The 26275-nt window shown below is 42.7% G+C and overlaps 1 protein-coding gene across 1 annotated transcript; it reads right to left on the minus strand.

Moving 5' to 3' along the window:
* Positions 1–24506: 24506 nt before the first annotated feature.
* Positions 24507–25451, minus strand: LOC133832742 (uncharacterized). Its single transcript, XM_062263050.1, has one exon. It carries the CDS (start codon positions 25449–25451, stop codon positions 24507–24509), a length of 945 nt encoding a protein of 314 aa, XP_062119034.1.
* Positions 25452–26275: the final 824 nt, after the last annotated feature.

Here is a 26275-nt window from a genome sequence, read left to right on the forward strand (position 1 = left end):
TATAAATAACCTTTCAGAATCAGCTTTTACTTTTTACACTTTAAATTTATCTTCAAGAAACTGAAGAACTAGGAGCTATACTTCCAGAAACCCAGAAACTCAGATGGATCATGAAGCTCTTGCCCAGCCGAATCAACTTAGTGCCTCAGAACTTCACTCCATCTTTCATACAAGTACGTTTCTTCGAACCTTTCATTTGTTAATATGCCATGCAATACTTGTTTGTCTCTATTCCTGATTTCTGAGTTCTTGACTGAAACTGTTTTGGGGACATTGGGAATGTTAACCGACGCTTGAAAGGGTGATGAAACAACGTCTTGTAGGAGTTATGAGCCAGTTTGGTAGTCGAGATTGTAGACTTAGGGCGTAAAATCAAAGTAAAAATTCGACCTTTAGGCTAGTTGAAAAATTGGGTTTTTCCCGCCCCTTCGGAGTCGAAAAAGCTTTTTTCCGAAAAACTTTTTACTTCAGCCTTTTGTTTTTCAAACTGCTCAAATGGAACTTAGTGTTTTTGCTAGAATGTTGCTGGTCGTATAAAAGCTTAACTTTTATACGCGAGCAACATTATTCTAGCTTTCAACATATATTTTTAGGCTTTACGTTCTCACCTCCCCCTTTCTCTGTTCGCAGCTCTTCATGCAAGATCCTTGGGGAGGTGAGAAGCCTATCGACGACGACTTGCTTGCCCAATTACTTGAAGACGAGGAGCATCCGTCGCAGCTAGTGCCAGAGATTCCTTTTTCTCGAACCCCACCCAATAGACCTCAGATAAACCTCCCAGCCATGGGTAGAGTAAAATACACAGCCCAAAAAAAGAAATCTTCCAAGCCCTCAGATCAGCCCGCTCCTCAGGCTGGAATTCCCTCGACCAGTGGTCGGGAAGGAAATATCCCCGACCCAAACATTCAAACTCGTGCTTAGCCCCGAAACATCGTTCAACCAGATGTTGAATGGTACATCACACCTGTCAGCCGGGTAACGATCAGAATGATCGCTAATTACATAAAAAAATATGGACTCCCTGGGGTGACATTAGTTCAACCCACTCAAGATCAACGGGCGAACTTTCCTGGAGGCGCCTTCAGCGCCTGGTCGAGGTATCACATTGAGGCAGGAGCGACCTTGCCTCTTCATCTTTTTTTCCAGGGGGTGGCCAATTTCTTCGGGGTCGCCCCTTTTCAAATAACTCCCAACGAATATAGAATGCTTGCTACACTCTACATCCTTTATAGCCACAAAAAATGGCCTGTCCCCACTCCACATAAGGTCAACTATCTGTTTGACCTAAAATCTAACCCCAACCAAGAAAACACGGGGTTTTTCCACTTTTGTCACTAGGAAACAGGTCGCACTTTCCTTACTGACACCACCTACATTTCGAATGTGGGGAGGTACCATCTGGAGTATTTCCTGACAACTGACATGGTCGCGAACAACTTGGCCTTCACTCAAGGAGGTAAAGTTTTTGTACCGCTGGTCGTCAATCTTTTTTCAATTTTTTGCTGCATTTTCATTAGAAATTTAGTGCGTTTCAGGTCCATGGTTGCGACCAAACCCTACTCCAAACAAGGAGATGCGATCAGCCCTCCTGGCCAGCATGACCGACATAGAGAAAAGTGTCAAACATCTGGTCACGGAGGCCAATATGAGACTGCTTGGCCTTTTGGCTCCTCATCAGGATGTGAGGGAGTCAATGGCGGGGAGTGCCATTGGCGGAGAGGTTCCCGAGCAGCACCCAGACGTGTCACAACCCCCTCCGAGGAGGGCCACTAGAGTAACAATCACGGAACCCTGCAGCACCCCGCGGGCTACTGCTCCCCCCGCCCCAACGGGAAAAGGAAAAAGAAGGCCACCGAACCTCTCGAGCCCTTCAATGAATCTTCGGATGAGAACGATATTGATCTCTCGCTCTTAGATAGCTTACCAATTCCCTGTCACTTATATGACGGGGATGGAAATTTTAAGTACGCTCCAAATTTAGATTCAGACTTCTTCATGCCAGAGAGTGAGTGTAAGACTAGTAGAGTATATAATGTAGTGACCAGTAATGATAGCTCGGGTATTTCACTTACAATTTTCTTTGTTTCTTTTCCTAACATAACATACTTAATCATTTATACTATCTCATTGTTTTTGTATTTGCTTCTCTTGCAGACATGGACTCCGAGAACGTGTTCGACATATACAGTGCCTCCGAGGCTCCCGAAGCTCCCTTGAGCAAGAAGAAAACAAGCAAGAGGCATCCCGGGGAAAACAGTAAAACGCCTTAGGCCAAGAAAGCCCACACTGCAGGCCCTCTGGCCGACAGACCCTTAGCAAATGTAACACCACCTCCTTCTCCTCACGAGCAGCAAACTCCCCCTGCTCCTGCTGGGTCGACACCATCTCCACCGGCCCCAACCGACCAGACTTAGCAGGCTGGTCCTACTTCCATAGGGGGCGACATATCGAGTTGCGCCTTAAGATCGGTCAAAGACAGGGTCACCAAAATTTTGAAGCACAAACGCTGCCGAGAAGCGATGGCTTTGATGGAGACAATGGATGTCGACCAGATACTAACCCGCGCATTGAATGAGTTTGCCAGTGTAAGTCATCTTTTTCTGTGGAGACAACCCTTTTACATTATACAGTTAGTCTAACCTTTGCTTTGATTGCAGGCAATGCTGACCCTTACTGCCGGCCAGCTCCACTCGGGTGCTGCGACTGAGCAGTCCAAGTCTTTGGAGCAACGGCACGCTAACGAACTCAAAGCTGCCGAAGTGAAATACACTGAACAGCTTGAGGCGGTGCCCAAGGAGAAGAATAAACTAGTTGAGGAGCAAAGGGAGAAGCAGACTACTCTGGATAAGGCCATCGAGCAAAAAGACAACTTCAAGGAGTCTAACCGTATCAACTATCATGAGGATAAAAAGCTCGAGCAGGAATTGGCTGTGCGTAGAAAAGAGGCTACAACCTTGGAGGGCCAGATCAAGAAGCTTGAACAAGCCAACGCCAGCAATTTGGAAAGGTACAAGAACGCCACGGTTAAGTGTTTCTATGACTTCTGGAAACACAACCAAGGGGATGACTTTAGCTACCTTCCCAAGCACGCTAGGCATGCTGAGATAGCCCACTGCGTTGCTCGATTGGCGGAAGAAGAGAGAACAAGGGTACCTGCCTCACCCGAAATCTTCTTGGCAACTGGGTTGGACGGGGAGGACAATGAAGCTACAAATGTCGTCGACCAGGGCACCCCTCAAGATCCTCAAGCCTCGTAGTCTACAATTTTTTTTCTTTTAATTTTTCAAGTACATGCCCTACAGGTTGTGATGTAAAGACACTTATTTTCAATTGATTATTTATTGCTGCATGGGCAGTTTTTACTTTTATTTTAACAATTACATCCGAGCAGCGACTGCTCGTGGTGTAAAAGGATACATTTTGATATTATAATATATTTGCATCTTATTATAACATCTGTTCGCATGACCAAACTTAGCATAGTACTTTGGTTTGATTTAACAAAATACAAAATTTTGAAAAATACTCTAAGTACCCTAGCATGCTTTCACTTATTTTGCTCATGTGTTTACATACCTTTCGATATGCTTTGCTTACTAGATACCTTATATGCCCCCCAAGTGATCGAGGAGCTTTAGGTCCTTGGTCACTTGCCTTGACCAAAACCTGTTTGAACAATACTGCTCTTAGCAAAATAATTAAAATTGTAATACAACAAAACAACACACATAATGAGAAAATACTTGTATAAAATACAATAATTGGCAAGAATGACTGGCTGCGCACAGTCCCTTATATTTCTCGTAATAAATGGACAAAATGTGTATGTACGAATGATAAAAAAGATCTTACACTTATAAGCGATTAGTCACATAAAATGACCAACCCTTTTTCATAACTTGTAAAAAGTAAAATTAATACAAGCCAATCCTTTAAGAAGGATTTTTTATTGATAGTACTTGCGCAGGTGTTCTCCATTCCAATAGCGAGGAACGAGATCTCTGTTTAAGCGAGCAAGTTTGTAGGTGCCTGGGTGAAGAACTTCTTCAATCTGGTATGACCCTTCCCAATTAGGTCTGAGTACTCCAGCAGCTTGGTCGCGGGTGCTCAGGAAAAATCTTCGAAGTACCAGATCTCCGACACTGAATTTCCTTTCTCGAACTTTAGAATTGAAATACCGAGCGACTTTTTGCTGGTACACAGCTACTCGGAATTGGGCTTGCTCACGCTTCTCATCGATCGAGTCTAGGGATTCCATCAGTACTCGTCGTGCCTCTCACGGCGGTCGTTAAGTATGTCCCTAAGATCATCGTCTCTACGTCTCTACTCGCTAGCTCCTAGCCGACTAAAGACGTTCGGCTGCCTGGGTTGCCCCCTAGCGTTGTGGCTGGCCGACCTATTTTCTCTAGGTGGGGGGCTTCTGCCTCCACCTCTTTCTTCATTTCTCCGGCCAGTATTTCCTCTGCCGGAATCAGCTTCGTTATAGTCATGGCCATTTCTGAATTGTTGCTGACTATGGTGTGATCAGATGTTCACATTATTTCATCCTCGAGATGGCATTTCCCAAGCGTCAAGGGGAGGCCCGGACTGGTCATTGGGTCCCCGTGCATTGCTATGCCGTGGGGGGCCCATGACCGCAGAGCCTGACTCGATGTTCTTCCTGTGGGCAGAAGGACAGTGCCCCCCTGCTCGGTAGATTCGGCTCTTCATCCCTTGGGCGTCTAGGGCTGCGGGGTGGCTGCCCTGCCCTATTCTGCCTCAGGCGCTGGGGATTACCTCGACTAGCCTGGGATGGAGGCTGCTGCTCAGGATCCCTAGGTGGGACATCATCCTGAGCCATAGGCGGTTGCTCCAGCCTTTGAGGGCTTGTTGGCTGGAGTGGAGGGCTTGGATTTTGACCTCTTTGAGGTGGTGTGTTTGGTGGCTGATCTGGCTGGGAGGCCGGCACAGCCTGACTCCTAGCTAGTTGAATGGCTGCTTCAAGGGAGGCCATGGCATCCCTCTGTCGATGTTCCATTTTCATCTGCCGCTCACTCAGCTCTTAGCGCTGGCATTCTATTTCCCTTTGCTGCAGCGCCATCGTCTCCGCAACATTCTCCTGATTGGCCCTCAGATTAGCCAACTCATCTTGCAATACTCCTAGTGTTGCCCTCAGTGTTTCGGAATCTAATTCCTCCTCATCGAACTCTAAATGTGGTTCATTCTCAGCCACATTTGGGGGATGAGGTTGGGATGGTGCAGCGCTAGCAGCCTTTCCAGTCTTCTTGGATGTTTTCGCCATTAGATTTTTTCACAGTTTTTTGTCAAACTCTCAATGAAAGCACCAGAATGTTGACCCACGATTTGGCCAACAACACGGAGTTAAATATACGACAAAGGATAAAACGGCAAGTAAGAAAGATGATCTAATGGAAGAGAAGAAAACACCAAGGATTTATAGTGGTTCAGCCCCAAAAGATGGTAATGAGCTACGTCAACTTAGTGCTATTATTAAGATTGAATCTTAAAGCAGTGATCAAAGAACTGGGGTTCTTGAGTTTCATAAACCTTGGAAGAAATACAATAAAACAATGGATAATTGCACTATAGCTCTCTCTTTTTCTCTATCTTAGCAAAAGGATTCAGGAATCAAAAGTCCCTTCCTTGAGCTATTTCATGTATATTTATAGGCTCAAGGAGGGTTACACGTGTCAACGGGCCATATCTTTCCTTAATAATCGCGTATCAAGATAGTGATGAAGAAATATTCAATGCAATTATTATAAGATTACAGTTTAAGAAAGAAATAAATCAGGTTATACGACCAGCCTAGTCGTATCTAAAATTTAACCCCTGGCAAAACGATGTGCCTCTGGTCGATAGTCGAGCAACACTTCTGCCACATGTCAACCACGTGTGAGAAATCCTTGCCACGTCATCTGCAGCTGTTTTTAGGGTAAACAACAGGAATTTTAAACTTTTAATATTTAAAAATTATGTATAACCCAACCAACTCAACCCACAATGTAAATACTAGGGTTGGGTTATACAATAAAAATATTTTGAATGAGTTATGATTCTCTAGACCGTTGTATTTTGGTTGGCTCATTCAGATGTCCTCGAACCTGCCAACCCAATCCATGTGCAATCCTAATCTCTAGAAGCCATCGTTGCAGCTTTGGCACTATTGCACTATTCGAATCAACTCTTTATTATATATATTTATTTATTTATATAAAAAGTTTTTAGCACTATTACCCCTGAGTTATAAGTAGATTCTCACTTTAGTTCCTGAGTTTTTTTTCCTAAAAATTGGTCCTTATGTTTATTAAATAGTGTGAATTAACTCCAATTATTCACCTCCATTTATTTTATAACAGAAAGCATCTATATCAAACAAAACAAATTTGTATTTTCAATTTAAAATAACATTAAAATAAATTAATTTTAAATTACAAAAAGAAACATTTTTAATAAAAAATAATATTTTCTCTTTCATCCCCTCTTCTTCTTATTAGGAAAAAGGGTCTCTGTTTTAATTTTTCTCAAGAAGTGTCTTACAAGATGAAAATCTCAGCCTTTTATAATAGGCTAACTAAGATAGGTTTAAGACTAAATCTGTTGTAACAGATTAGTTACAAAACTGTTATAATAACTAATTAATACAAATATAATCATAACTCTAAAACTCCCCCTCAAGATGAAGTGTAGAGATTTTTGACACTCATCTTGGATAATAATTCTTTGAACTGAGCTGGAAATAGTGCTTTCGTGAGTAGATCAACAAGGTTACTTTTGGATGGAACATGAATGAGCTTGATGGAGCCATTGTGAACTTTCTCTCTGACAATATGACAGTCAATTTCAACATGCTTTGTATGTTCATGAAAAACTGGATTTTCGGAGATGTAAATGGCAGCATTATTATAGCAGAAGAGAAGAGCTGGTTGTTTGTAATGAATGCCAAAATCTTGGAGAATAGTAAGTAACCAAGTAAGCTCACATGTTGCGTTAGCCATGGCTCTGTATTCTGCTTCAGCTGAGGATCTAGACATTGTAACTTGTTTTTTGTTATTGAGGAAATAAAAGATTTACCAAGAAATATGGAGTATCATGTGACAGACCTTCTAGTGTCTAAACAAGAACCCCAGTCAGCATCTGAAAAAACTTTAAGATGGAAATCATGAGCAGTAAAATTAGATTAAGCATAAGCGGTAAGTTGAGGTTGACTATTTTATGGAAAGAAAAGGCCTTGACCAAGGCTTCCTTTCAAATATTGTAGAATCCTTTGGGCGGCCTTTAAGTGAGGTAATCTGGGCAAGGATAAGAATTGATTCAACCTATTAACAATAAAGGATATATCAGGCCGTGTAATGGTGAGATAAATCAACTTGCCTATTATGCTTCTATAAGGTGTAGGATCAGGAAGGACATCTCCTTCATCTTTGCTCAACTTGAGATTAGGCTCCATATGTGTGGAGGAAGCTTTAGCTCCTAGATATCCTGTATCACTTAAGAGCTGTAAGAGAAAAGGTCTTTGAGAAATAGAAATACCAGAGTTAGATTTGCCTATTTCAAGGCCAAGGAAGAAACGAAGAGGACCAAGATCTTTTAATTTGTATTTTGAGTCAAGGTGAAGTTTAAAGTCATGAATAGCTTGGTCATTATTAGTGGCGATGACTATGTCATCAACATAGACCAAAATTGCTATAAAAACACCTGCCATATTTTTAATGAAAAGAGAATGATCTGAATGGGATTGTTTGAAGCCATCTTCAATTAAAGTGGAGCTGAGTTTAGCATACCACTGTTGAGATGCTTGTTTCAGGCTATATAGGCTTTTTTTTTTTTTTAATTTACATACTGGATTAGAAGGAAGACCCTCCTTAGGTATATATCCTTGGGGAATTTTCATATAAATTTCTTCTTCTAAATCACCATGTAAAAAAGCATTATTAATATATATTTGGTGTAAAGACCAATTAAAAGTGGCACAAAGAGCTAAAAGGAGTTTTAAAGTATTGAATTTCGCAACAGGAGCAAAGGTGTCAATGTAATCAATACATTGTTATTGCATGTAGCCTTTTGCAACGAGTCTAGCTTTATATCTGTCCATCTCACCATTTGGTTGATGTTTTATTTTATAAACCCATTTGCTGCCAATGGTATGTTTTCCATGAGGAAGAGAAACTATTTGCCAAGTATTATTAAGTTCAAGCGCAGCAAGTTCGGACATCATAGCCTGTTGCCATTCAGGTATGAATGAAGCTTTGGCATAACTTGAAGGTTTTGTAGTGCTATGAGCAATAAGAATGGCTGCACGAAAAGAAGGAGAAAATCTATCATAAGAAAGATATTTATGTAAAGGATGAGTAGTAGATGGTTTACAAATAATATTTGTACAGACATGGTCATTTAAATGACTTGGTTGAGTAGTAAGACGACCAGATTTTGTCTGTTCAGGTAAACCTTGTGAGGTATCATCCTACTGAGAAGAGTTGTTGTTGGACATTTCAGGTGCAGTGAAATGTGTTGGAGGAGACCTGGGCGAAGCAGATTCTAAACTTAGCAACAAGGAGTTATGAAAAAAATTGTTTATAGTAATATTAGTGTGAGAATTATAAAGAGGAAAAATATTCTCATAGAAAATAACGTCTCTTGAATGGTGAACTTGTTTTGTTTCAATATCAACAAGAGTATAAGCTTTCATACCTGTAGGATACCCAATGAAGATGCAAGCTCGTGATCTAGGAGTGAATTTGTGTCTTTTACTGTCAAGGGTAGACATATAGGCAAGACAACCAAAACTTCAAAGATGGGTATAATTAGGAGCTTTGTTATTGAGTAATTTAACGGGTGTTTTGAATTTTAAAAATAAAGAAGGCGTACTATTAATGAGATATGCAGCTGTAATAACAGTATAATTCCAATATGATAGTGGAAGATTTGATTGAAAAGCAAGAGCACGAGAAACATTCAAAATATGTTGGTGCTTTCTTTTTACTACCGAGTTTTGTTGGGGTCTATCAACACATGAATGGTAATGTTGAATTCCCTTAGTAGCATAAAAAGATGTCAAATTGAATTCCTTAGCATTATCATAACGAATAGCTTTAATTGTAGTTGAAAACTTAGTAGAAATTAATGAAAAAAATGCTGGAATTATTGTTTGAACATCAAACTTTAATTTTAACATATAAAGCCATGTAAATCTAGTATGGTCATCAACTATGGTGAGAAAATATCTATACCCTTTAGTAGTAGTGATTTGAAATGGCCCCAAATATCAATGTGGATTAAATCAAAGGGAGTAAAACATATATTGTTATTGCAAATAAATGGCAATCTCTTTTGTTTAACAAAATGACAGATGGAACAATGCATATCATGAGATGTATCAGTAGAAAACTTCAATCTTTTATTGATGGTATTTTTGATTAACATGGAAGGATGGCCTAGGCGATTATGCCATAGGTTGCCATTAGTACATACAGAATCATTGGAAAAAACATAAGAACAAGAGGAAATATAAGGCTTGTCCTGAGCAATTATGTAAAGATTCCCAACTCGATTAGCCATCCCAATCTTGGAAATCCGAGTATGATCTTGAATAATGCAATGAGAGGCAGTAAATAAGAAAGAATGAGGATTGGTTTTCAGATGTGCATTGACAGAGAAGAGATTGAACCTAAATTCGGGTATAGAGAACATCATGAAGAGTTAAGTTGTCATTTAAATGTATGGTCCATGTTTTGTTAATCTTAATATGCAAACCAGTGGGTAAAGTGACAGTGTTTGCAATATTAGTAACATTAAAAGGGGAAAAACAAGCAATATCATAACGAATATGGTGGGTAGCCCCACTATCAATTATCCAATGTGGAGAGGGAAAAAAAAACAGATTTAACAGTAATATTGGAAACCATTGACTGAGTTTGTGGAGTCGAAGAATCATTCTTCTAAAGTTGTTGGCTTAGAAAAGAGATGATACTTCTGTATTGTGGCATTGTTTGCAGTAGAATCAATTATGGGAGGAGTCATAGTGGTACTACTAGTTTGGTGAGTGACAGTAGCCGAGTTGATATGGGCTTTAGTTTTGTCATCAGTGCGTCTCTTGTCACCATATACCGGAGGGAATCCATGTAGAAAATAACACTTTTCTTTGAGATGTCCTGGTTTGTGGCAATTAGAACAAGTAGGATGCATTTTCTTTGGATGAGTATTAGTAGCTGGAACAACAGCCACTAAGTTAGGGTTGATAGAATAGCCAAGTTTTCTTTGGCGTTCTTCTTGAATAATCATGGAAAAACCTTTGGATAAAGGGGGAAAAGGATCAATCATCAAGATCTGAGCTCTTACAACATGAAAGGATTCGTTAAAGCCTGTTAAAAACTGCAAGACTTGATCTTGATTTAGAAAATGACAGTTATCAACAGAGGCAGCACAAGTACAAGGAGTTCTAGGCCTTAATTGATTTATTTCATCCCACATAGATTTGATTTTAGTGAAATAAGAACTTACAAAATCGTCACCTTGATGAATACTAATGAGACTTTCATTGAGTTAAAAGATTCTAGGTCCATTGCCTTGATTGAATCTGTTATTGAGCTCCATCCACATGGCTGCTGTCGTATCTAGGAACATAATGCCACTCTTGATTTATGGAGAAATGGAATTTATAATCCAAGACATGACCATCTGGTAGCAACGACGCCAAGCACTAAAGAGAGAATCAAATGGATTAGGTTGTGGTAGGGAGCCATTAAGAAAAGCAGTCTTGTTCTTTTCCCCAATAGAAATTTTTAAATCACGACGCCATTGGAGGAAATTTTTAGCCGTGAGAGGTGGTGAGGCAAGGATTAGACCGGGATGATCACCAGTCCTTAGAAAATAGGGATCGTCTTCATGAGTGGAACGAGGTAAAGGTGTGTTAAACATGGTTGCTGGAACAACTGAAGGTTGAGGTCCAAGAAAAGGTGGTACGATTGGAGTTTGAGCAATCAGAGTTTGTTGTCCAATCGAAGACTGAGCGATTAGATGTTGTGCGATTAAAGGTTGTGGTCCAATCGGGGATGGAGCAACTAGGGATTTTTTGATTGGATGTTGTGGTTATTCTGGTTCTTGTGGTGTGATGGGGTCAAAGCGATTAGTGGTAGAGCTTGCGTGACCTAGATTTTCAGTGGCACCATTAGAGAGATCTTGGTCGGTAGGAGGAGGCTGTCGTCTGGTGTGTGTCATCAAAATTCGGAGGTGAGAACAATGAGAAATCAATCAGAAAAGGAGGTAGTGTCTTCTGATACCATATTAGGAAAAAGGGTCTCTATTTTAATATTTCTCAAGAAGTGTCTTACAAGAGGAAAAACCTAGCCTTTTATAATAGGTTAACTAAGATTAGTTTAGGACTAAATCTGTTGTAACATATTAGTTACAAAGCTGTTTGTTGATGCAACAATTCTGCCTTTCTATAATTGGAGGTATTAGCCGACAATAACTGGTTTTTCAATCCTGTTCTGATGATGATGATCATTTGTATAGTCGTTGATCCATTGGGGGTACCTGCAAGAAAGACCCTCCGATGCCTATGTCAGATTTTTTTCCGATCCCCCTGTTCGAATTAGAATCTAATATTTATAGAAAAGAAATGTAAAGTGGTTAGTTGGTTCAACTGAACCCTTGAATGGCGGGGGAAAATAACTTAATTTCCCCCCAAGATGAGATGATTTTAAATTAAACATGCAGAGGTCAGAGGCGCAGACCGCCTCTGACCCGTAGCTTCTGTCTTCGGGGCCTCTATAGATCAAAACGATTCATTTTGATCATATCGCAAATGAGGAAAGGTCTTTGGGCCGAATATCTTGGGCCCAACAGATGCCCCCCGGCCCAAGCTTTGAACGGATGAGGCACACTTATTCACTCGAACCTTGGGTCGACTCTTCAATGCCAAGGATTTTGCCTAAAGCCGTCATTCCCCGTAGATCGAGGCAGTCCGCAGGTACACGATCACATAAACCCCTGACACTTCCCACTTAGAATTCAATGCAAACACAATTACTGAGTGAAGCACTCGATTAAGAAACTTCATTTCCCATTTAATTGGTTTAATTCAAATCATTCTTATTTCAAACTTCACTCTAGCCTTTCAGAGAAGATCTCGGAGGGAAGAAACCCTAAGATTAATCACCCTTCTATTTTCACAGCAAACATCTCAATCTTCTTAATCATGTCTCCACGTTCATCTCCCGAACCTATGGATCGCGGTAGATACAAGATTGCGTACGAATGCATACGCAAGTCGTTCGACATTCCAGATAACGTCACGGTTCGGATGCTCTCGGACGCTGAACTACGGGAATGGCGATTCAAGGATGTGGTCAAGCCCAGTGAGATTGTTATGAGTCTGAGACACATTGAGTGGCTTCATTTCCCTCTTCCTGCTCTGTTGGTGCAAATAATTTCAAACTCTGGAGCTCACATTTCTCAATTTCTTCCGAACGCTATCCAATCCATAGTTGGCGCTCAGATGATAGGAACTCTTAGGAATGTCAACATTCAATCAGATGATATCTACGCATGCGTTACTAAGTCGACTAACAAGGCAATAGAGGGTAAACCCTGGAAGACTTTCTATCTTTCCCCCAAAAAGGACATAACGATCTTTACTGATTTTGACAGCTCCCATAGAAATTGGGATAAATACTTCTTCGCAATTGGAGGAACGTGGTATCCTAAATTTCTGCCTCAGGAAATTTTTTCTTTGGCCAGGGTGTTCATAAAAGGTGAGTTGTGTTTTTATTTTGTTCGCTTTTTTTTTTGCTTTTCGCATGAGTAAACCATGTCTAGATGATTGTCCGTCAATCTGACCCTGCGTGTCATTGTTTTATTTCTTTGTATCAGATTTCTCATGGCCAGAGGTCAGCATGAGTCCCGAGCGACAGAGCCTACTGACAGAGAAAGGGCTTATGCACGAGTGTAAGGAAAATTCCATTAGCATCAGAGGTGTGATGAACCCCTACTGTATGCAAATCATGACCCGACTCTACTTCATGGATCGAACCGATCTTAGCACCATGTCGGTCAGGTCGCAGAAGGGCGACATGTCCTTAGGTAAAATTACGACTATGTGCATGAGGCAACTGGGAGTATTTTTTAAGAAATCTCCCCTTGCTTCTTCAACTCTGTCACTATCGAAGACTAAGTACGAAAGGGCGTGCCCTGAGACCTTTGTCGCGTGTGCCAAGTGCCAAGGGATCCCTGAAAAATAAGAAGAGAGAAGGCTCTGGTTTAACTCCCGCTGCAGAATCGTCTCCTGATAAAGCTGATTTGGCACGCAGGTCTTCCTGTATACACGGACGATCCTCTACACCTTTTGAGGCTTTGCAGATCCAACCTCTCCAACAGGTGCCTCTGTCGAGGGATGCCTTAGGGAAGAGGAAGTCGCGAGAGGAGTCCTCTGATGAGGACTCAGACGATGGGAAATGTATTTCGTCAAAGCTTCAAATCCCTAGGGGGTCTGCTTTTGCCGCTAGAGGTTCTCCTCTAGTGATCCCCATGCTTACTCCAGGGAAGTTACCAACCAGGCAAGCTCTGTCGTTGTGCAAGAAGCCTCGAGGGTCTGCTCCCGTTGGCTCTTTACCTACATCATCTTCTTCTTTGCCTGCACTTGGATCTTCCTTGGTGGCAGGTCCATAGGGAACTGCGCATGTTGCAGCTATGTCTCCTACATTGGCCAACCCGTCAGGGGCGGCGACTGTAGATGGTGTGCAAGGTGATCCACCAGCTGAGGCGAGATCCCCTAGCGCCTGTGTAAAGTCGTCAGAGTCATTACCTTCTGTCTCCGCTTTGGCTGGGGGCTCTGATGTTGGCCATAGGAAAGGATCAAAGGGGAGACGCCCTACTTCTGCCTCCCGTAAGAACCATCTTTTGGAGGATGCTTTCGGAGGTGGTTTTGAATCCATGAACAGTACTTCTTAGCCAGTTGACGCACGCCAGGCCGTTACTCCTGAGACTCTCTCCGTATGTCAAAAATCGGGGACTATCGAAGTCGCAGGTGATCATACTTTAAGTGTTGATGTTCATGCAACATCAGCTGTGGCTTCTGATTCTCAACCAGGGGAGGTCATCATTGTATCCCCAAAGGGTACAAGTCATTTTGAGTCTCCTAGTGCTTTTCTGGATCAATTAATGTCCTCTACAGTGCAGACGCCAGTGTATCTACCGAGTGACTTGGGCGAAGACATTGGAGATGGGTTGCTTGTACACCCTACCATCATGCCATATCTCTCTGGAGTGGGAACAATCGCGTTGACATCTGATAGTGTTATGGTGTCAATGCTAGCAGGAGGTGGGGAGCCGGTTGCCCCCGTTGCTTTTATTGCTGCATTAGCAGGAAGAGAAACAAGCGACAGAGCGGGAGATGTGCCCGAATATGTACCTTCCGCATCTACAGAGGTGATGGAGGAGATGCTGCACATAAGTAGACCTCATCTTCCTATAAAAGCTATCGGGTCACTGAGTGGGCAAGGTAACTTGCTGCAACAAGTGTCGGACCATATATGGATGGTAAGTTGGTTGAAAACTAGCATGGTTTTCAATTATGGAATAGAGTGAGTATCATGTGATACGTATCTTGTGTGATTGGTGAGAAGTGTAATTAATATTTTGCAGAGCTACGTATGTGCTTCTGCTGCGAGAAGGGAGTATGCAACGGCTGTGCTGAACAGCTCGAAGCTGGCGGAGCAAGCGATCATGCTGGAAGAGGAGCGAGCAGCGAGAAGGATGGCCGAAGCAAACCAAAATGTGCTTGTGGAGGCCATCAAGAAGTTAGAAACGCAGCTAGCAGAGGTGAAAGAGAAGGTTGCCGCCATAGAGGAGAAGTTAGTAAGTTCTGTTGGACTCGAGGTGGAACGTGACAAACTGAAAGCTGACCTATTGGCGATGACCAATAAATGGATGGAGAAGGGCCAAGTCTGCATACATCACGAAGCCCGGATGGAGAAGCTCGACAGCATGATAAATGACTTGCATGAAGATGTAGTGTCATTGCAGACAGATAAAGAGATTTTGGAGAAAGAAAAGAAAGAGCTGCAATGGAAATCAGAGATGCTGGAAATGAGTGTTGCAGAAGCGCGGAAGCAGAAGCTAGAGGTGGAACTCCAGCTAGAGAAGAAGTTGAAGGAAAAAGAGGAGGTTGTCATGAAAACCGAGAGACAATTAAAGGAAATGGCTGAGGTATGCATTTTTTCTGTATTCATTGGTATATTGGCAATATGGTTGAGTAATATGTTGCATGTGTTGATGAAGTGATGGATTTATTTTGCAGAAGGCAGAAGAGGCGGCAGTGGAAGCCACGAGGCAGTGCATCCGAGATCGTGAGATCACCGAACGGAAGTTTGTGAGGATTGCTGAGGTGGACACTGCAAACTACTTGGATCTGGCACTGCGTAATAAGAAGCAGACCCCAGAGGAGAAATGGGCTAAACTCGAGATGTACTATAAAATCATCGATGTGAAAGTGGGAGATTATAATGTTGATAAGTATCTAAATGATCTCGGGGATCTGCAGATCATCTACCCAGCACTTCATCTCGAAAAACTGAAGCTGAAAGGCGACACTTTGGGGTCGGTTTATAATGCCAGTGGGGAACCAGTGGAAGAAGGTGATGTGGCTGAGACTTCTGAAAAGATGGTGACAGAGCCTGCTCTGGTTGCAGAGGTCAGACCAGCTGGCGAAAAAGGTGCCATAGAATGATCGACACACTTTTTTTTTTATGCTTGTATATGTTAAATTTTGGACGATTGTAGATGTAATTGTGTAAACTATCAATAAAACTTGTGTTTTGCTCACGTTGTCGGTTGTTAATGGATGTGTTCTTCTCTGTATTGTATTAATTTAAGATATTGCAGCAGGTGAGAGTCAGATGGCGTATTCTGATAAGAGGCTTCATAGACCCTTTAGGCCATTGCGTGTGAGATACAGTAAAAGCATGTACAAATGGTGGGAGAGAATGCCCAGTTAAGTGTTGTGTGAGCGATTTAGCTTAGTGTTGAGCCGATTGGTTGGTTCTGATGATATTTATGTTGCAGGCGAACATCGTGAGTGGGTAAAGGTGCCATTTTTTAGGTGGATTTTTGATAACTCACAGTGGTTATACTCAACTTGGGCGTTGGACAAATTAATAAGAAGTGGTATTCCATATTACATATCGTGTGAACGCCATGGACTAGGCCATCCAAAGCTAGAGAATGCGATGGCAGAGTATATGCGTCATATTGAATGGGATTAGATATTCCCAAGAGAATACTTGTATATAGTAGATAAAGCAATATTTTATATATAACTGGAATTGTTATTAATGTAACATAGTTTATAAATAACAGCTTCTGATTAATTGCTATTATTGATTATCTGTGGGCTTCTGATTACATGATCTACAAAGTTTACATCGTTCTTGTGTGTTTATGGTTAAGAGAGTCAAGTGCATAGGTAGGCCCTTGCTTAACATCCATTGAATCGGATCGCAGTCATGAGAGTTTTGTACTTTGTAAAGCCCACCTTATTGTTTTGCGTTAAACTTGCTTGTGTTTAGAGAGACGTGTTGGTATCTTATTGGAACGGAATCCGCCCCTCGGGTGTATGAAAAAGCAGGGCTAATGCTTTACCATTTGCCAGAGGGGGCGATGAGGTTTAGCTCAGACGCAGAAGACAGCATGCGAGGCTGGGCGTCGAGGCAAAGCTGAGAAAGGTAGAACCATGAAACAGACGTCTTTCTAGTGCACCCATACCGACGAGTATGTGTGAAGGCTTGCTTGGGTAGGCTCTTACTTCGACAAAGGCAACTGTTGTACAGGATGTGGGTGCGAATGCGGGAAAAGTTCCTCCCAGCCTTGGATTGCTAAACCAGTTAATGTATACTGGAGTTGAGCCCAAGGTGTGGCAGCCGATGGTTCTGCTGCAGTAGTCAGGGCAGATTAAACTGCAGGGGGAGCCCCTCTTATCAAGGTAAGAGGGCAGGGTAGTTGATGTAGTGTACCCTAGGTGGACAGCCAAATCTGCATAGTCAGGTCAGATTAGACTGTGAAATGGCTGGCCTTAGCTCCCCGTAAGCTTAGTCAAGTCAGATTAGAATGCTTTTGGGCAGAATATCGAGTGTAATGGCAGAGGCAACAGGACTGTGTATGCAGATTGCGTGTAATGGCCTTGTTGCCGCGATCCACTGAGGTTCAGCCCTGTGCCGCTTGAGTTTGTGTGTGAAGCGAGATGTTGTATCTTATCATGCATTGTTTTTCGTATGTTGTTAAACATTCTCTTTGTTCTAAGGAAACCCTTAGGTGTGGAGAATGACTGTAAAAGGTTTTATGTTGTATTGCAGTAGAATGTTTAAACGGATGGAAAACCGATAACCACAAGTGTTCAGAGAGTCACTTATTTATAGTAAGAGTGGTAGGTGGTTTTAAGTGCACGTGAATAATGTTGCTTCTCATATGGGTAGGTAAGGATATATTAAAATATATATTTGCTAGTATCTCACGGTGTAGAGCGAGTAAACTGACAGTTGTCACATGATTGTCATCGTTATGTTGTTATAGTAAGGAATCCTTATGCAAAACTGTGTCAGCAAAAGCTGAGCGTGTAAAATATACTTAAAATAATGTGAAAAAGGAAAGTTGTTGTATTACTTTTGAATTACTGTAACGACCCAAATTCGCTAATAAGGCTTAAGGGCCTTGATTAGTGTGCCAGGAGGGCAGGTTGGGATTTATGTGTGATTTTATGAATTAAATGCATGATTATGATTTAAAGCATGTTATTTGGCTATTTGTTTAACTGAGATGCATGGCTATGTTTACTAGTATGCATGTAGGCCCGGATCGTGTTAGAAGGGCATAATTGTAATTTTGGCCATGTTGGGCATAACTGTATTGATATGTGATAACTGTATTCTGTGAATTGTACCACGTGGGTGTGGTTGTATTATTGTGATGCACGTGCCGAGACGGTTCTAGAGAGCTAGTTAACTCAAGAGTCACAACGGGATTTCTATACCCGGCTCGGGAGGAACCTAGGGGTACCTCGGGAATTTTATGGTTAAGTTGAGATTTAGCGGGTAATGGTTATTGGAGATTTAGTAACCTGGGTAACCATTAGTTACTGCTGAGAGTAACAAGTTTTAGAAAGAAAATGGTAGAAATGATATAGAAATGAAAAGACTTAAGTACCCTTGAGGTTTAGGTGGGAAAGGATAGGCAAGGAGGGGCAAAATGGTCATTTGGTTGGGAATTAGATAAATGGCAGCTGGTTTTATGGGGTACACGGTTTGGGGCTTAACCATTTTGGTCTTGATAGTGTTTGAAGAGAAGAGAAAAGAGAGGGAAAAGCTAGGGCATGAGGAAGAAGAAGAAGAAGAAGAGAAGGAGAAGTTGGAGACCTAGGAGATGAAGGAAGCTTAGGGATGGATTCTCCATATGAGGTAAGGAATTTTATACACATTTAAGGCTTGATTATGTTATGGGTTAAGAATTTGAGCATGGGTTAAGTTTGATGTTTGAGTTTTTATTTTTTTTCTGAAATTGAAATCAAGGATGTGGATTTTGGGGATTTGATTGGGTGTTTAGATGTTTTGGTGATGTTTATGGGTTGTTGGATGGTTTATTTGGAGTCTTGAGTTGGTTTTGGGGCTTGGGTGTGAGTTTGGGTTGATTTGGTAAGGTTTTAGCTCGGAGAAAACGCAGGAGAAAACCCAGAATTCTTGGTTTGCGAAGGCGTGCCGCGACACAGGTTTTTCGTGCCGCGGCAAGGGAGCCTCTGACTGATGGGTGCCGCGGCACAAGGATGTGGTGCCGCGGCACAAGGCTAATTTCAGGGCATCATTTTTAGGCAATTTTAGGCCTTTGCTCCGGGGGTTCGGGGGATGCCTCCGGGGTGTTGTTCTAAGGTTTTAGGGGTCCCGAGAATGCGGGATTGGTCCCGGAAAGTGGTTTTGGGTTGATTAGTAATGAGGGATGTTTCTTGTGTGTTGTGACTAGGTTCTTTGAGAGGCTCGTGCTAGAGGACCGTGCTCGCGGCTTTAGTGCATCAGGAGGCTCGGAATGTAGGTAAGAAAACTATAACACCCGAGGTTAGGGCATGGCCCCAGATTGTATTATGTGCAAATGTTTAAACTTAAATGAATCATGATGTGTGTGAATGATTATTTCGAATGTACTATATGTGTGATTATGATGAAATGAGCGGCTGTGGGCCGAGTACGGCGTAGGCCGGGGCGGCCGTGGGCCGAGTACGGCGTAAGCCGGGGCGGCCGTGGGCCGAAAGTAACACCTAGCACATGGGATGCTATATTCAGGGTGGGACCCAAGGGATACATGAGTTATCCTCGCGGTGAGAACCGATACCCCAGGCTTCGGTAAGGCTCTGGGGCGGCTTGGCCGTGTTTGCTTAGTCTAATGATTGACTTGTTTATTGTGGATTATCTGTTATGATAAACTGTATACATTGCATATGTTATGTCCTGCATGAGTTTTCTTGCTGGGCTTCGGCTCACGGGTGCTCTGTGTTGCAGGTAAGGGCAATGACTGAGTCAACCAACCATGAGTACGGAGAGCGTGAAGCGACGTGTACATGTTTGGCCTGCCCGACTGCTTTGGTTGGGGGTTTATTCGAAAATGGCTGTAATAATCTATAATTTTATAATTTCTCAAACTGTAACCTTATTTCAAGATGTAATTAGTTTTCAAACCTTATTTTGGGATCCCAACTGTTTAATAATAGAAGTTTTGATGAAACGATGCATTTTCAAAGATTACAGCCTTAACTTTTAATTAGTCACACTTTTGTTTCAAATACCTCGGTTAGCGAGTTCATTGCACACTGTTTTGTCTTAAAAACTCACTTAGTAACGGCTCTAAGGAAGTAGGGCGTTACAATTACACAGTATAACTATTAACAATAATATTGTTTCAAAGACATTGAATTCCAAGTACGAGGTACAATTTTCCCACTACGTACATTTTTAAGAGTATAAAACCCTCTGCCTAATACTTCCATGATTTCAAAAGGCTCGTCCCAGTTTGGTTCTAACTTCTTTGTGTTGCCAGGGACCTTTCGCAGAACCCAGTCGCCCTTCTAAAACGTTCGTGAGTGGACTCTTTTGTTGTAGTAGCGTTCTGCAGCCTTTTGATAATTTTCTTGTCTTAATTGTGCTATTGTTCACAACTCTTCCAGGAGGTCGAGGTTGTGCATCAACTGTATGTTGTTTGTGGTCTGATTAGAAGCGATCTCTGTTCGAAGTGTAGGTAGACCCACCTCTGTCAGGATGATAGCTTCTGTTCCATATACCATGGCGTAGGGAGATTCACCCGTAGAGGACCTTTTTGTTGTCCTATATGCCCATAACACCTTTGGTAGCTCTTCTGACCATGCTCCTTTTTTATCTTCCAAGTTTTTCTTGATGTTGGCAAAAATGACTTTGTTGGAAGCTTCTACTTGGCCATTGCCTTGTGGGTAGGTGATAGAAGCAAAACTCAGTTTTATCTTGTATGTGCCACACAGCTCCTATACTTTGGCGTTTTGGAACGGGGTTCCATTGTCAATGACTATCTCCCATGATATCCCAAATTGACAGATGATCTGTTTCCACACGAAGTTCGTGGTGTCTGTTTTGCTAACCGTGACTTATGCTTCTGCTACAACCCACTTAGTGAAGTAATCGGTGGCTTCCAGAGCATACCGTTTTCCTCCAGCAGCTTTAGGCAGCTCCCCTACCACATCCATACCCCACTTTGCAAAAGGCCAAGGTGCAATGATGGAGTGTAAAGTTTGAGCGGGTTGATGGATGATGGGTGCAAATTGCTGGCATTTGTCACATTTTCTGGCATAGTCACGTGCTTCTGTCATCATGTATGGCCAGTAGTAGGGCTGATCATTGGGCGGGTTGGTCAGGTTACAAGGCATTTTTACCCGTCCAATCTCATAATCGGGTTAGCAAAAGTGAACCCGTAACTTGCCCAATTAAGAAAAAAAATAAATTTAACCCGTCCAATAGTTTGGGCGGGTTGGTCGGGTCAACTTGCCCAAACCGAAGTGGTATTTTTTTGGGCGAGTTGGTCGGGTCAACCCACCCAAACTGAAGTGGTATTTTTTTTTTACATTTTTGTAGTTTTTTTCTTTTAAATACTAGTACTAATAGTGTGAAGTTTATCTTTTTAAGCTTAAAACAATATTTTAAATTTATAGTAAAAAAATAAAACAAAACTTAATTAATTTATATATTTATTTGAAATTTTTTCTTATATATTAATAATTGCATCAACGTTAAAAGTATTAAATAAAATAAGAAACATATATCATTAAAATAAAAAAGAAAATTAATATAGTCCAAAGTCCAATTAAAAACCAAAGTCCAATTACAAATATAAATTTAATTAAGTATATATATAAATTTAATATATTTATTTAAATGTATTAAAAATAATAAGTTCTTAATTCGGCGGGTCAGGTTATATTGGGCAGTTTATTCGGGTTGCGTTTTTTGGCGGTTTTTGGGCGGTTTATTCGGGTTGTAAAAATTTCTGCTCAGCCCTAGCCAGTAGTACCCTGCTGTAAGTGCTTTGTGTGCCAAACTTCGGCACCCTGTGTGGTTTCCACATGCTCCCTCATGTATCTCTTCTAACCATTTTTTAGTTTCTGATGGACGTAAACACCGTAGGTAGGGGCCATCGAAGGATTTGCGGTATAATGTTCCACGGATGATGGAATAGCGTTGTGCTCGAAGATGCAGAAGTTTAGCGTCTTTCAGATGAGCTGGCAGTTTAGACTTAGAAAAATATCGAATGATTGGGTCCATCCAGCACTCAGGCTCTGATGAGGTTGAGAAAACTTCTAGAACTTTGGGTGATTGGCTTGTGTATATGGTGGATTTCTGAGAGCATTCCCCTACAGAGGCTAATTTGGTAAGGGCATCAACCTTCTGATTATGTTCCCTCGGTACTTGTACGAGTTCAAACTGGTGGAAATGTGACTGTAAGTCAGTTACCTTTTGTAATAGACTGGCCAGATGGGGTGCTTTGATGTCGAAGTTCCCGCCCACTTGTTCTACCATGAGCTTTGAATCTCCTCTGAATTTCAATCGTCTAATGCCCATGTCTCGTGCTAGCTCTAAGCCATAAATCAGAGCCTCATACTCAGGTTCGTTATTCATGGCAAATTGTTCTAATCGAATGACTTCCTCAATTTTTAGCCCGGCGGGTGCTTCTAATATGACACCAATACTGGCTCCTTGGGAATTGGATGCTTCGTCTGTATGCATTGTCCATACCCATTCAGCTTCTGATTCCAGCAGTTTAGGCAAAGTATCTGGGGTAAAGGATTGTATTTCGATCAGGAAGTCAGCAAGTACTTGACCTTTTTTTGCTTTCCGTGGCAAGAATCGTATATCATACGTCCTGAGTTCAATTGCCCACTTGGATAATCTACCAGAGAGATCGGGTTTATTCAACACTTGCTTCAGTGGATAATCCGTATATACAATGATGGCGTGGCTTTCAAAATACTGTTGTAGCTTCTTCTTCGCTGTGATGAGTGCGAGCGCCAATTTTTCCATCATGCTGTAGTGGGTTTCAGTGTCTAGTAGCATCTTATTGCAGTAGAACATTGGCCTCTGTTGACTAGCTTCTTCTCGAAAGAGCACATAACTTACGGCAAAGTGTGAGACAGATATGTATAAGAACATATCCTTGTTTGCGACGGGAGAACTCAGTATAGGAGGAGAGCTCAGATAAACTTTTAATTCTTCTAGCACTTTGTTTTGTTATGCTCCCCAGGTGGTGTTGGTAGACTTCTTTATGCATTTCAGGAAAGGCTGGCAACGATCAGACATGCGTGATATGAACCGGCTTAATGCTACAATTTTTCCTGTCAGAGCCTGGATGTCCCGGACGGTTCTGGGTTCTTTGGCCTCTGAGAGTGATGCAATCTAGGTTGGGTTGGCCTCGATGCCTCTCTGGCTGACCGCATATCCTAGGAACTGTCCAGAGGACATCCCAAAGGCACACTTAGTTGGATTTAGTTTCATTTTATAAGTGTCGAGGATGTCGAAGCATTCGGTTAAATCGTCCACATGTGAAGAACTTTGTTGAGATTTGACGACCATGTCATCAATATATACCTCCATGTTTCTCCCAAGCAATGAGGAAAGCAGCTTATGCATCAGCCTCTGGTGCGTTGCTCCTGCATTCTTTAGGTTGAAGGGCATAACTTTGTAACAGTACAAGCCACCTTCTGTTATGAAAGCTGTATGGATCCGATCTTCTGATTTCATTGGGATTTGATTGTATCCTAAGTAGGCATCGAGGAAGCTCATTCTTCCGAAACCTGCCATGGCGTCTATCATTTGATCAATCTTTGGTAGAGGATAGCTATCCTTAGGACATGCTTTATTTAAGTTGGTGTAGTCTATGCACACTCTCTTTTTTCCTTTTTTCTTTGGGACCACTACAGGGTTGGCGAGCCAACTAGGATACAACCATTCTTCAATTGCTCCTGTGCTTAAAAGCCATTGTACCTCTTCTTGGATGACCTGGTTGATTTCAGGAGCAAACCTCCTCTGCCTCTGCTTGACGGGTGGGAAGCTATTTGATATATTGAGGTTGTGACTCATGATGGAGGGGTCTATTCCGGGTATGTCGTGTGGAGACCAGGCGAAGGTTCCAACTCTGGTTTTGAGAAAGTGGACTAGGGTCTGCTTTTCTTTTTCAGGAAGTTTGGTACTTACCAGCACTATTTTAGATGGGTCAGCGCCATCTATATAGATTTCCTCTAGATAATCGAGGGTGGTCTGGGGCTTATCTTGATCTTCCTCTAGATCTATGCCTTTGAGACATGTTGGTAAGTCATGCTGTGATTGCTATTTGTCAGGATTGTCATCAGGGGGGGAGGTGCCAGAATTATTGATTTCTTTCAGGGTAAGGAAGCACTTCTTGGCCTGCTTCTGACATCCCTTTATGTCGATGGTATAGCGTTCGTTAGGTGAGTGGCACCGCATTACCTGATGCAAAGTTGAGACTGCTCCCTGCATTCTGTGTATCCAATTTCTTCCCATGATGGCATTATAGCTTGTGATGGAATCCACGATTAGGAAGTCCACATGCAAGGTGCATTTTGCGGATACCACGGTTAATCGAACAACGCCCTTCGGGTATACCCTCTGGCTGTTAAATCCCAAAATGGGTGTAGCGGAGGTCTGGATATGATTTTCCTCGAGTCCCATCTTCTGGAAGGCTTCCCATAAAATAATGTCAACCCCACTGCCCCCATCGACTAAAACTCTTCCCAGCTGGCAATGGTCGACCTGTAGCGAGATGACTAGAGGGTCGTCATGGGGCAGGTGCACTCCCTCCAAGTCGTCTTCGATGAAGGTGATAGCAGAGGCTGGATAACATCTGTCCTCCGAAGTGACAAGGTTAACTGTGTGACCTAGTGATCTGTATCGCTTCACCCGTTCCTCAATCCTCTTGTGAACTTTGGTTGCCTGCTCTTATTCCTCAGTGAGCTCCATGATCCCGTGTATCATGGGGACTTGCTTGAGAGGTTCTTGTGAGTTTGTGGTGGCCGTACGCAGGGAGTCTGCTGCTTGTGGTGTCGGGGCAGAAGCAGGGTTGGGTTGTGAAGTGTCAGGCCTGCCTATCTCTTTAATATACTGGGTTAACCGTCCACTTCTCATGAGGGCCTGGATCTGATTGTGGAGGTTGTGGCATTCGGCGACTGTATGGCCATGATCTTTGTGGAAGAGGCAGTACCTGTTTTTATCTCTTCTGTCGGGAGGAGTGGTAATCTTGTACGGCTCACTCCAGATGGGTCTGTCTTTATTCTCTTCATAAATGACTTCCTGGGGGATGGTGTATTCGAAGGAGGGATATCGTGGTGATTCTCGATTCTGTCTACGCCTTTTCCCTTCTTTCGTGTGGTCTGTTTCCTGTCTCTTCATCTTTTCGTCCCTTGTAGGCGGGGGAGGAGGGTTATTCGCTGGTGGAGCGGAGATAAGTGCGGATTTTTTCTTTGCACACTCTTGAAATTCCAAGACTCTGAAGACTCCTTCGGCACGGATCTGAATCTCAGCCATGTCATAAGGTGGTGTCATGGTGAGGAATTCGTGTAAGAGAGATCCCACCTGCAAAATTTTGACGAAGAGATTAGCCATGGTGACTGGGTCGACATCATGGATCTGATGCACGAGTTCAATGAAACGCTGTAGGTATGACTTTTGATGTTCATTTTCCCCTTGCTCGATCCGATAGAGATCTGCCATTGTTCTTGGTGCCTCACGGTTATCACTGTACTGTTGGAGAAAGGCTCTACGGAGGTCACCAAAACTGTTGACAGAACCAGGTTTCAATTGCCTGAACCACAGCAGGGCCGGCCTAGAGAAAGTAGTGGAGAAAACTTTGCACTGTATGGCTTCGTTGTTGGCTTTGAGGGCCATCTTTTGTTGGAATCAGAATAGATGTTTCAGCGGGTCTCCCTTTCCATTAAACACGGGTAGAGGAGGGATTACGAAGTCTCGTGGTTTGGGCTCGTTCTGAATCCACTATGCGAAGGGCAACTTCTCAGTGGTTCTTGATACCAAATCCATGTGCTCGGTAGCGTGAGCGGATCTTCCATCCGAGAACTTCTGTATCATTTCCCGCATCATCTCCTCTTTCCAATTGTCTAAGAACCGAATGGAGGGGGTACGGTCCTCTGCTGGTGAGTCTTGAGCTGCCCGTTGTGTGGTCTGTTGGGGCCCGATCTCGGCGGCCGACTGAGTTGACCTTGTGGGCTCTGCACCAGTTCGCGCACAGTGTACCGCTCGTCTCTCATCGGCCCTTGGTGAAGACGGGTTGGGGATGGCAGTAAGGGACCCTGGGATCCTTCTCTGATGTGGTGTGTGGTTCTCTGGGGGGAATTGATGTGGTCGATTGGAACTTCAGGTCTACCAAGGTCGAGATTATCGTTGTCTTGGGTGTTGCGCGTAGCTTCGTTGGACTTTCGCAACTCAGCGATCTCAGCTTCGAGCCTTGCCTGAGCTTCAGTCAGTGTTTTATTGGCTTCGTCGGATCTCTGTTGGCTGGCCTCCAGTAGGCGGCACATTCTGTCGATTTGGTCGCTTACATCCGCTGGTGGGACGACCTGGGTGACGGGACCCGACACTCCATTGCCTTTTGGTGGCATGGCTCCAAGGTTCGAGAGGGTCTTGGTTGCAAGGAAAGAGTTCTTGATTCGACGATGTGGCTAAAAAGGAAACTCGATTCCCACAGACGGCGCCAA

The sequence above is a fragment of the Humulus lupulus genome, chromosome 4 (assembly GCF_963169125.1).
Source record: "Humulus lupulus chromosome 4, drHumLupu1.1, whole genome shotgun sequence".
Taxonomy (NCBI): Eukaryota; Viridiplantae; Streptophyta; class Magnoliopsida; order Rosales; family Cannabaceae; genus Humulus; species Humulus lupulus.

Excerpts from the sequence above, each read along its gene's own strand:
- LOC133832742 (XM_062263050.1), bottom strand. The coding sequence starts at position 25,451 with ATGGCCCTCAAAGCCAACAACGAAGCCATACAGTGCAAAGTTTTCTCC.